Below are 12259 nucleotides of genomic sequence, written 5' to 3' on the forward strand. Positions count from 1 at the left end.
GACTCCTTGACTTTTTCCACATTTTGTTACATTACAGCCTTATTCTAAAAAACAAAATGTACGCAGTTAAATCTACATGCAATACCCCATAATGACATCACAGTACCCCACAATGACATCACAATACCCCATAATGACATCACAATACCCCATAATTACAAAGCGAAAACAGGTTTTTAGACATTTTTGCACATTTATTACAAATAAAAATGTGAAATACCACATGTTCATACGTTTTCAAACCCTTTACTCAGAACTTTGCCGAAGCACTTTTGGCAACAGTTACAAGTCTTCCTGGGTATGACATTACCAGCTTGGCACACCTGTATTTGGGGAGTTTCTCCCATTCTTCTCTGCAGATCCTCTCAAATTCTGTCAGGTTGGATGGGGAGCATTGCTGAACAGCTATTTTCAGGTCTCTTCAGAGATGTTAGATCGGGTTCAAGTCCAGGCTCTGGCTGGGCCACTCAAAGACAGTCAGAGACTTGTCCCGAAGCCACTCCTGCGCTGTCTTGGCTGTGTGCTTAGGGTCGTTGTCCTGTTGGAAGGTGAACCTTTGCCCCAGTCTGAGGTCCTGAGCGCTCCGGAGCAGGTTTTCATCAAGGATCTCTCTGTACTTTGCTCTATTCATCTTTGCCTCGATCCTCACTAGTCTCCCAGTCTCTGCCTCTGGAAAAACATTCCCACAGCATGATGCTGCCACCACCATGCTTCACCGTCCCATCTCCACAGAGGAACTCTAGAGAGCTCGGTCAGAGTGACCATCGGGTTCTGGTCACCTCCCCGACCAAGGCCCTTCTGCCAAGATTGTTCAGTTTGTCCTGGCGGCCAGCTCTAGGAAGAGTCTTGGTGGTTCCAAACTTCTTCCATTTAAGAATGATGGAGGCCACTGTGTTCTTGGGGACCTTCAATGCTGCAGAATTCTTTAGGTACCCTTCCCCAGATCTATGCCTCGACACACTGTCTCTCGGAGCTCTAAGGACAATTCCTTCGACCTCTTGGCTTGGTTTCAAGGGGCCTGAAATATTTCCCGAAGGCACTGCATGGTGGGGTAATACTGTAGGGGGAAGTGATGTCACAGCAAGGGAGGATACAAATAAGTAGCTTTAAAACGGTAGGAGAGGATGTGTTGAAATCAATGGAATGTTTTCCCTCTCTCCCTCTCTCCCTTTCTCAGTATGGCTTCTCTAAATTAGGTCACACACACACACAGCAAACACACACGTACGCACACACACACGTACGCACACACACATATACACACAAATACACAAACACACTTACGCAAGAAAGCACGCACACACGCAAACACACATGCATGTGCACACACACACACACACACGCATGCACACACGCACGCACGCACACACACACACACACACACACACACACACACACACACACACACACACACACACACAGTACATTCTCCCCTAGTAGGATACAGCGGTAGTGACAGCGGCTGCTACAGTAGTGGAGATATGAATCCTCAAGGTTTAACTCTCTCATGAAAGCCAAGGAGAAAACAGAACTTTGGAAAGGAGTGTTATTTATTTGGTTATAAACCAGCCAATCCAGTGAGTGCTAATCCTGCCTTGCTGCTCTGCTCTGCAGCTCAGGGTAAGCTCATCTGGTAGTGGTAGCTACTGTAGGATTCTCTGGGAACACACATATACAAACACACACGCATGCACACACACACACACACAACACACACACACACACACACACACACACACACACACACACACACACACACACACACACACACACACACACACACACACACACACACACACACACACACACACACACACACACACTCCCCATTGTGAGAGTGACTACACCAGCCAGATATGATGACCAGGGAGTCAGCTACACATGCTGAAGTGACAGTTGAAAGCTCAAATCTCATAAGAAGATTAGAAAAGTTTTTTTTTTTTAAAGGCGACGTCAAACGTTTCATCAACTATGAGGTGAGAAGGACACGGTTCATGGTTTGAAGTTATATCACAGCTCTGATTTGTGTTGTGGATGTTAGAGAAGACAGGAGTGAAACAAATAACCTGAACAACAACAGCTAACAGGGCAACGGAGGTTGTCATCGCGTAATCACACAACCTTGTAGTATCTACCCTATAGTACCCTGTAGTATCTACCCTGTAGTATCTACCCTGTAGTACCCTGTAGTATCTACCCTGTACTATTTACCCTGTAGTATCTACCCTGTAGTACCCTGTAGTATCTACCCTGTAGTACCCTGTGGTATCTACCCTGTAGTACCTACCCTGTACTACCTACCCCGTAGTACCCTGTAGTATCTACCCTGTAGTACCCTGTAGTATCTACCCTATAGTATCTACCCTGTAGTACCCTGTAGTATCTACCCTATAGTATCTACCCTGTAGTATCCTGTAGTATCTACCCTGTAGTGCCCTGTAGTATCTACCCTGTAGTATCTACCCTGTAGTCTACCCTGTAGTACCCTGTAGTATCTACCCTGTAGTACCCTGTAGTATCTACCCTGTAGTATCTACCCTGTAGTACCATGTAGCCTACCCTGTAGTACCCTGTAGTATCTACCCTGTAGTACCCTGTAGTATCTACCCTGTAGTTTCTACCCTGTAGTATCTACCCTGTATTATCTACCCTGTAGTATCTACCCTGTAGTACCCTGTAGTATCTACCCTGTACTACCCTGTAGTAGCTACCCTGTAGTTCTACCCTGTTGTAGCTACCCTGTAGTATCTACTCTGTAGTCTCTACCCTGTAGTATCTACCCTCTAGTAGCTACCCTGTAGTCTCTAACCTATAGTAGTTACCCTGTAGTATCAACCCTGTAGTATCTACCCTATAGTAGCTACCCTGTAGTCTCTACGCTATAGTAGCTACCCTGTAGTATCTACTCTGTAGAATCCACCCTGTAATCTCTACCCTATAGTAGCTACCCTGTAGGAGCAACCCTGTAGTATCTACCCTGTGTTCAAGTTCATGAAAACTGTAGTATAGACCCTGGATGTTTCTCAGTATGCATACTACCGTGCTCCACACTCTCATGCTCCAAGTGAATTCTCAGAGGACGTTCTCTTGAGTACGTTCTTGTGAGGACGAGAGTGTGGAGAACACATAAAACATGACATTTGTGATGCACTCCCCCTATTGTATTATCTCACGATGCACCTCCCCCTATTGTATTACCTCACGATGCACCTCCCCCTATTGTATTACCTCACGATGCACCTCCCCCTATTGTATTACCTCACGATGCACCTCCCCCTATTGTATTACCTCACGATGCACCTCCCCCTATTGTATTACCTCACGATGCACCTCCCCCTATTGTATTACCTCACGATGCACCTCCCCCTATTGTATTACCTCACGATGCACCTCCCCATATTGTATTACCTCACGATGCACCTCCCCCTATTGTATTACCTCACGATGCACCTCCCCATATTGTATTACCTCACGATGCACCTCCCCATATTGTATTACCTCACGATGCACCTCCCCCTATTGTATTACCTCACGATGCACCTCCCCCTATTGTATTACCTCATGATGCACCTCCCCCTATTGTATTACCTCACGATGCACCTCCCCCTATTGTATTACCTCACGATGCACCTCCCCCTATTGTATTACCTCACGATGCACCTCCCCCTATTGTATTACCTCACGATGCACCTCCCCATTCACTGAACCTTCTTCCAGTCAGGACAATGACAATAGAGACGAAACAAGATATACACAAAGCATATGTTTTACTTCATAATTATCAGATACTGTAGCTATATGTGAATTGTAATAATCTAGCTAACCAGACAGTTAAAAAGACAAATAACCTTCAATTAATGTTATGCAACGTAGATGTCAATTAATCGTGGGTAGCTAGCTACCAATTCTTTGTGGAAAGCTAGCTAGTCAATAGTAGCAGTTAGCAATCTACGCACACTACAGTGGGTATTGTAGGCATGTAAACATGCCAAAATGAACACAGAATGTATTTATTAACATTTTCAAGATGCAATATTGTAGTCAGGCAACATATGAGATGTGACTGGGCAACATTTATTTCCAAAGTCTGAGTTCATTTTCTCTCGCTTCAACTCAAATAATGGCCGCCATTGATTTCAAGAAATGTTGCGTCGTTTTTTTAAGTGTCCGTGTGTCACGATCGTCGTATGAACTGGAGATAGACCAACATGCAGCGTGATTTGGGTTCCACAGGTTTAATAAAGGAAACTCACAAAAAACAATCAGTGCTCACAGGCAACAACACACAAACAAGATCCCACAAAACACAGTGGTGAAATGGCTGCCTAAATATGATCCCCAATCAGAGACACTGATAAACAGCTGCCTCTGATTGGGAACCATACCAGGCCAACATAGAAATAAATGCATTAGATCACCCACCCTAGTCACACCCCGACCTAACCAAAATAGAGAATAAAAGGCTCTCTATGGTCAGAGCATGACACCGTGCTCCGTTTCGCATACTTTGATTTGGACTCATGCTACAGGTCTGGTCTGCTCAGGTCTGATGGGTTCAGTTCTGATGTGCTCAGGTCTGATGTGCTCTGGTCTGATGCGCTCTGGTCTGATGTTCTCTGGTCTGATGTGCTCAGGTCTGATGTGTTCTAGTCTGATGTGCTCTAGTCTGATGTGCTCTAGTCTGATGTTCTCTAGTCTGGTCTGCTCTAGTCTGATGTGCTCTAGTCTGGTCTGCTCTAGTCTGATGTGCTCTAGTCTGATGTGCTCAGGTCTGATGTGCTCAGGTCTGATGTGCTCTGGTCTGATGTGCTCAGGTCTGATGTGCTCTGGTCTGATGTGCTCTAGTCTGATGTGCTCAGGTCTGGTCTGCTCAGGTCTGATGTGCTCTAGTCTGATGTGCTCAGGTCTGGTCTGCTCAGGTCTGATGTGCTCTGGTCTGATGTGCTCTAGTCTGATGTGCTCAGGTCTGATGTGCTCTGGTCTGATGTGCTCAGGTCTGATATGCTCAGGTCTGATGTGCTCTGGTCTGATGTGCTCAGGTCTGATGTGCTCTAGTCTGATGTGCTCAGGTCTGATGTGCTCAGGTCTGATGTGCTCTAGTCTGGTCTGCTCTAGTCTGGTCTGCTCTAGTCTGATGTGCTCTAGTCTGGTCTGCTCTAGTCTGATGTGCTCAGGTCTGATGTTCTCAGGTCTGATGTGCTCAGGTCTGATGTGCTCTTGTCTGATGTGCTCAGGTCTGATGTGCTCAGGTCTGATGTGCTCAGGTCTGATGTGCTCTTGTCTGATGTGCTCAGGTCTGATGTGCTCAGGTCTGATGTGCTCAGGTCTGATGTGCTCAGGTCTGATGTGCTCTGGTATGATGTGCTCTGGTCTGATGTGCTCAGGTCTGATGTGCTCTAGTCTGATGTGCTCAGGTCTGATGTGCTCTGGTATGATGTGCTCAGGTCTGATGTGCTCTAGTCTTAGATAGTTAGGATCCAAAGCAGGAATGGATGCATGAAATATGTCATGGTTGTGCTATAAATGCGAACACTTTGCTTTTCGTACATATTACACGGTAGCAGGGCTCTCAGTTTTCTACCTCTGACTGAGATTTTATGATTATTTTTTATGGCTATGCGCATCTCTGATTAAATCTTGTTCTCAATGTAATACTCATGGGGAACCATTAAGTTCAGCACAGCTAATTAAAACAACTGACGGCAAGTTAGATCACAGGACTGTCCCTGATGACTGTATGTTTGTGTATGTGTGTGTGTGTGTGTGTGTGTGTGTGTGTGTGTGTGTGTGTGTGTGTGTGTGTGTGTGTGTGTGTGTGTGTGTGTGTGTGTGTGTGTGTGTGTGTGTGTGTGTGTCTGTCTGTCTGTATAGTCAAACTTTACTATCATTTTAGGTTCCCAAAAGTCCTCACAAGGATAGTAAAACAAGGAAAACTCTGACAAGTGTGGATATTTTCCAGGTCACCAAATAGGAACAATACTATATTAGGCTCAGGGGTTAGGTTGACAGTTAGGGCTACAATTAGGGGTTGGGGTTAGGGGTTAGGTTTAGGTTTAGGAGTTTGGGGTTAAGGTTAGGGTTAAGGTTAAGGGTAGGGTTAGTTTTAGGGTTAGGGACTAGGGGTTAAGGGTAGGGTTAGTTTTAGGGTTAGGGGTTAGTTTTAGGGTTAGGGGTTAGGTTTAGGGTTAGGAGTTTGGGGTTAAGGTTAGGGTTAAGGTTAGGGTTACGGGTAGGGTTAGTTTAGGGTTAGGGGTTAGTTTTAGGGTTAGGGGTTAGTTTTAGGGTTAAGGGTTAGTTTTAGGGTTAGGGGTTAGTTTTAGGGTTAAGGGTTAGTTTTAGGGTTAGGGTTAGTTTTAGGGTTAGGGGTTAGTTTTAGGGTTAAGGGTTAGTTTTAGGGTTAGGGTTAGTTTTAGGGTTAAGGGTTAGTTTTAGGGTTAGGGGTTAGTTTTAGGGTTAGTTTTAGGGTTAGGGTTAGAGGTTAGTTTTAGGGTTAGGGGTTAGGGAAAATAGTGTTTTCTTTGTTCCCCACTTGGACAGTAAAATCAACGTGTCCTCACTCACCAGTGTCCTGGGGTTTGCTGGGCAGTCTGCTGTGGTGGGCGGGGAGGATCTCTAGCTTGGCCTGGTCTGAGGTGCTGGCTAATAGCTGTGTGGCCTCCAGGACTGAACAGTGCTCCGTGCTGGTCCCATCGATGGACAGGATGTGGTCTCCTATATGGAGGGCTCCACTCCTGATACACAGGGAGGTAGGTGGTGGTGGTGGGGGGGGGGGGGGCGAGTGTGGGGAGAGGGAGACAGAGAGAGGACGGTGAGGGTGGGGGGGTGGGGGGTGGGGGGCGAGTGTGGGGAGAGGGAGACAGAGAGAGGACGGTGAGGGTGGGGGGGTGGTGGGTGGGGGGCGAGTGTGGGGAGAGGGAGACAGAGAGAGGACGGTGAGGGTGGGGGTGGGGGGCGAGTGGGGAGAGAGAGACAGAGAGCGAGGTGGGGAGGAGTAAGAGGGAGACAGAGAGAGGACGGTGAGGGTGGGGGGTGGGGGGCGAGTGTGGGAAGAGAGAGACAGAGAGAGGACGGTGAGGAGGAGTAAGAGGGAGACAGAGAGAGGACGGTGAGGGTGGGGGGTGGGGGGGCGAGTGGGGAGAGAGAGACAGAGAGCGAGGTGGGGAGGAGTAAGAGGGAGACAGAGAGAGGACGGTGAGGGTGGGGGGGGGGCGAGTGTGGGAAGAGAGAGACAGAGAGCGAGGTGGGGAGGAGTAAGAGGGAGACAGAGAGAGGACGGTGAGGGTGGGGGGGTGGGAGTGAGAGTGGGGAGAGAGAGACAGAGAGCGAGGTGGGGAGGAGTAGGAGCGAGACAGAGAGAGGACGGTGAGGGTGGGGGGGGGGGGCGAGTGTGGGAAGAGAGAGACAGAGAGCGAGGTGGGGAGAAGTAAGAGGGAGACAGAGAGAGGACGGTGAGGGTGGGGGGGGGGAGTGAGAGTGGGGAGAGAGAGACAGAGAGCGAGGTGGGGAGGAGTAAGAGGGAGACAGAGAGAGGACGGTGAGGGTGGGGGGGGGGGGGGGCGAGTGTGGGAAGAGAGAGACAGAGAGCGAGGTGGGGAGAAGTAAGAGGGAGACAGAGAGAGGACGGTGGGGAGGAGTAAGAGGGAGACAGAGAGAGGACGGTGAGGGTGGGGGGGGGGCGAGTGTGGGAAGAGAGAGACAGAGAGAGGACGGTGAGGGTGGGGGTGGGGGGCGAGTGTGGGAAGAGAGAGACAGAGAGCGAGGTGGGGAGGAGTAAGAGGGAGACAGAGAGAGGACGGTGAGGGGTGGGGGGGGGGGGAGTGAGAGTGGGGAGAGAGAAAGAGATTCACAAAGAATTCGAAAACAAATTCAACTTTGATAAACTCCCATATCTACTGTTTGAAATTCCACAGTGTGACATCACAGCAGCAAGATTTGTGACCTGTTGCCACAAGAAAAGGGCAACCAGTGAAGAACAAACACCATTGTAAATACAAACCATATTTATGCTTATTTATTTTATATTGTGTCCTTTAACCATTTGTACATTGTTAAAACACTGTATATATATATATAATATGACATTTGTAATGTCTTTATTGTTTTGAAACTTCTGTATGTGTCATGTTTACTGTTAATTTTTATTGTTTATTTCACTTCATATATTATCTCCCTCACTTGCTTTGGCAATGTTAACACATGTTTCCCATGCCAATAAAGCCCCTTGAATTGAATTGAATTGAATTGAATTGAGAGAGAGAGAGAGAGAGAGAGAGAGAGAGAGAGAGAGAGAGGTGGGGAGGAGTAAGTGTGCTCTCCTGAATCACTGCTGCTCACTGCTTTGCTGAACTGTATACAGTATCTGTTGAATGAAATTATGTGATAGGGAGACTGTTGATCTGTGATAGGGAGACTGTTGATCTGTGATAGGGAGACTGTTGATCTGTGATAGGGAGACTGTTGATCTGTGATAGGGAGACTGTTGATCTGTGATAGGGAGACTGTTGATCTGCGATAGGGAGACTGTTGATCTGTGATAGGGAGACTGTTGATCTGTGATAGGGAGACTGTTGATCTGTGATAGGGAGACTGTTGATCTGTGATAGGGAGACTGTTGATCTGCGATAGGGAGACTGTTGATCTGTGATAGGGAGACTGTTGATCTGTGATAGGGAGACTGTTGATCTGTGATAGGGAGACTGTTGATCTGCGATAGGGAGACTGTTGATCTGTGATATGGAGACTGTTGATCTGTGATAGGTAGACTGTTGATCTGTGGTAGGGAGACTGTTGATCTGTGATAGGGAGACTGTTGATCTGTTTGTCAGATTGTGGATGCATTAAGGAGAGCGTGTTTCACCTGTCCACCACACTAGCTGTGGGTCTGACAGCTCACCTGTCCACCACACTAGCTGTGGGTCTGTCAGCTCACCTGTCCACCACTCTAGCTGTGGGTCTGACAGCTCACCTGTCCACCACAGTAGCTGTGGCTCTGTCAGCTCACCTGTCCACCACTCTAGCTGTGGGTCTGACAGCTCACCTGTCCACCACTCTAGCTGTGGGTCTGACAGCTCATCTGTCCACCACACTAGCTGTGGGTCTGTCAGCTCACCTGTCCACCACAGTAGCTGTGGGTCTGTCAGCTCACCTGTCCACCACACTAGCTGCTTTGATCCTGTCGATGACGATGACCTGTTTGTTCCTGTGGGTGGCGGTTGTCAAGGTGATACCGAGAGCTGCCCCCGGTGATTTGGCGATCTCCACCAATAGGGGACCAGATGCATTCATCACACTATCTGAAAGGGACAAATTAAGATTGAATTGAATACAGTTGCGGTAGTATTGGTAGAACAATTATCACAATGTTCGTGCATTTGCTCGGGCACTTCCTTTTGATAATTAGACCAAAAAAAAGCTGATCCACAGTACAGGGTTTTAACAATGTTTTAGTGCCTGCAACTGTGTGATGAGAATGATATGGCATTCAGAGTCCACCTCCCAGAAAGTTATTATAATCAGGAGTTAACAACAGGAACATGGGACAATTATCAGCCATTATAGTCCAGGTCGGTTCGGTTCAGGCCCTCGAGGTACAGAAGTACCGCTGCTTTCCTTTTTCACCTGGAAATAATTGGTCAATTATTGTCATTAATTGTCCAGAGAGGTCTGACTCAGTCTCTGATTAGAGGGGAAGCATGAAAACCAGCAGTACCGCAGCCAGGCAAATACAGATATTGATTCATGCTTTTGTACACTATACTCAAAGTTGGTTAGAAATATTCTGTGGTGGTAGTTGGTTGTAATATTCTGTGGTGGTAGTTGGTTGTAATATTCTGTGGTGGTCGATGGTTGTAATACTCTGTGGTGGTAGCTGGTTGTAATATTGGATGATAGGGAATGGTTGTTGGAGGAGTAAAAGACAACAACGGCTGTTTCCATTGTCTCATTTTTTAACCACAGATCTGCAGCTAGCTAAGCGTATTTACCATTTACCAGACACTGTACTCAATAGGGGGGCTTACTTTCAGCGGATTTGATATATACGAAGAGAACACGCAACCTTTTGTGAAAGAGTTCGTCTGCTGTGTCTGCCTGGGACCCAGTCCCAGTACATAATTCTACCATGTCAGAGAACCCTGTCTAAAGGGAGACTGGGGGGAGTACTTCTCCCTGTTCCAGACTTAGTGGGTGTGGCTTGCTAGGGTGGGCTTTTGGCAAGGTGTTACAGATTGTTCTGGAAAAATCTCATTTGCAACTGGCAACACTGGGTAGCCACTTTACCCTCAATACTGAGAGGAGATGAAGGGTCGCCAGTCTGCCACTCAGCCAGATAGAAAACCTGCTATTTGAGATTCACAATTAAAACAAAACAAGGAGAGAGGACTCCCTACTACAGAGAGTAGCAGGATTGGCACTTAACTTTTGACTTCTGTCTGAGAAGATCGAACACAATGTTTCTCCAGAGGTTGAAGTCTACCAGACACCCTTCTCCAGGAAAGACATATGTTTCCATAAATATTAGCCCATGAATATTAGCCCATGAATATTAGTCCATGAATATTACCCCATGAATATTAGCCCATGAATATTAGCCCATGAATATTACCCCATGAATATTACCCCATGAATATTACCCCATGAATATTACCCCATGAATATTACTACATGAATATTACCCCATGAATATTACCACATGAATATTACCCCATGAATATTACATGAATATTACCCCATGAATATTACCCCATGAATATTACTACATGAATATTACCCCATAAATATTACCCCATGAATATTACTACATGAATATTACTACATGAATATTACTACATGAATATTACCCCATGAATATTACTACATTAATATTACCCCATGAATATTACAACCATGAATATTACTACATGAATATTACTATATGAATAGTACTACATGAATATTACTATATGAATATTACGACATGAATATTACTATATGAATATTACAACATGAATATTACTATATGAATAATACTACATGAATAATGCTACATGAATATTACTATATGAATAATACTATATGAATAATACTATATGAATAATACTACATGAATATTACTACATGAATATTACTACATGAATATTACTACATGAATAATACTACATGAATAATACTATATGAATAATACTACATGAATAATACTACATGAATATTACTACATGAATAATACTACATGAATATTACTACATGAATATTACTACATGAATATTACTATATGAATATTACTACATGGATAATACTACACGAATAATACTATATGAATAATACTACATGAATAATACTACATGAATAATACTACATGAATATTACTATATGAATATTACTATATGAATAATACTACATGAATAATGCTACATGAATATTACTATATGAATAATACTATATGAATAATACTATATGAATAATACTACATGAATATTACTACATGAATATTACTACATGAATATTACTACATGAATAATACTACATGAATAATACTATATGAATAATACCACATGAATAATACTACATGAATATTACTACATGAATAATACTATATGAATAATACTATATGAATAATACTACATGAATATTACTACATGAATATTACTACATGAATATTACTACATGAATAATACCACATGAATAATACTATATGAATAATACTACATGAATAATACTACATGAATATTACTACATGAATAATACTACATGAATAATACTACATGAATAATACTACATGAAGTATTACTACATGAATAATACTACATGATACTATACTACAATACTACATATTACTCCATGTAACATTTCAGTGAGGCGAAACAAACAAAATAAAAACAATAAAACAAAGTAAACATTCAGTCTGGATGCCAGACAACGAACAGTCAGTATAAATGATTTATTTATTTCATTATTATTTATTTATTTCTGCAGGAGAGTTTTCTCTGATGGTGTATATCATATCTCTATGGTTTCTCTTACCCATGATAGAGACGTCATACTCAATCTGGAAAAGGGCCTCCTGACCACACTGGTTGAGCACAGTGAGGGCATCTCCATGGTTGGGCACTGTGGAGAGGTACCCCGTCAACAACTCATCAGACGGTCGCCTGGCTTCAGAGTGCCCTCTCTACAGGGGGACATGGTACAGGGAGAGAGAGAGAGAGAGAGAGAGAGAGAGAGAGAGAGAGAGAGAGAGAGAGGGGAGAGAGGGAGAGAGAGAGAGAGAGAGAGAGAGAGAGAG

The 12259-nt window shown here is 44.7% G+C and overlaps 1 protein-coding gene across 1 annotated transcript in view; it reads right to left on the reverse strand.

Moving 5' to 3' along the window:
• Nucleotides 1-12259, reverse strand: part of grip2b (glutamate receptor interacting protein 2b) — a 223823-nt gene that overhangs the window by 128582 nt on the left and 82982 nt on the right. Inside the window, 4 exon segments of the mRNA XM_031825732.1 lie at nucleotides 6562-6731; nucleotides 9146-9293; nucleotides 11998-12106; nucleotides 12109-12145. Coding sequence (XP_031681592.1) covers nucleotides 6562-6731; nucleotides 9146-9293; nucleotides 11998-12106; nucleotides 12109-12145 — 464 coding nt within the window.

The sequence above is a fragment of the Oncorhynchus kisutch genome, linkage group LG5 (assembly GCF_002021735.2).
Source record: "Oncorhynchus kisutch isolate 150728-3 linkage group LG5, Okis_V2, whole genome shotgun sequence".
In the NCBI taxonomy this organism is placed as follows: Eukaryota; Metazoa; Chordata; class Actinopteri; order Salmoniformes; family Salmonidae; genus Oncorhynchus; species Oncorhynchus kisutch.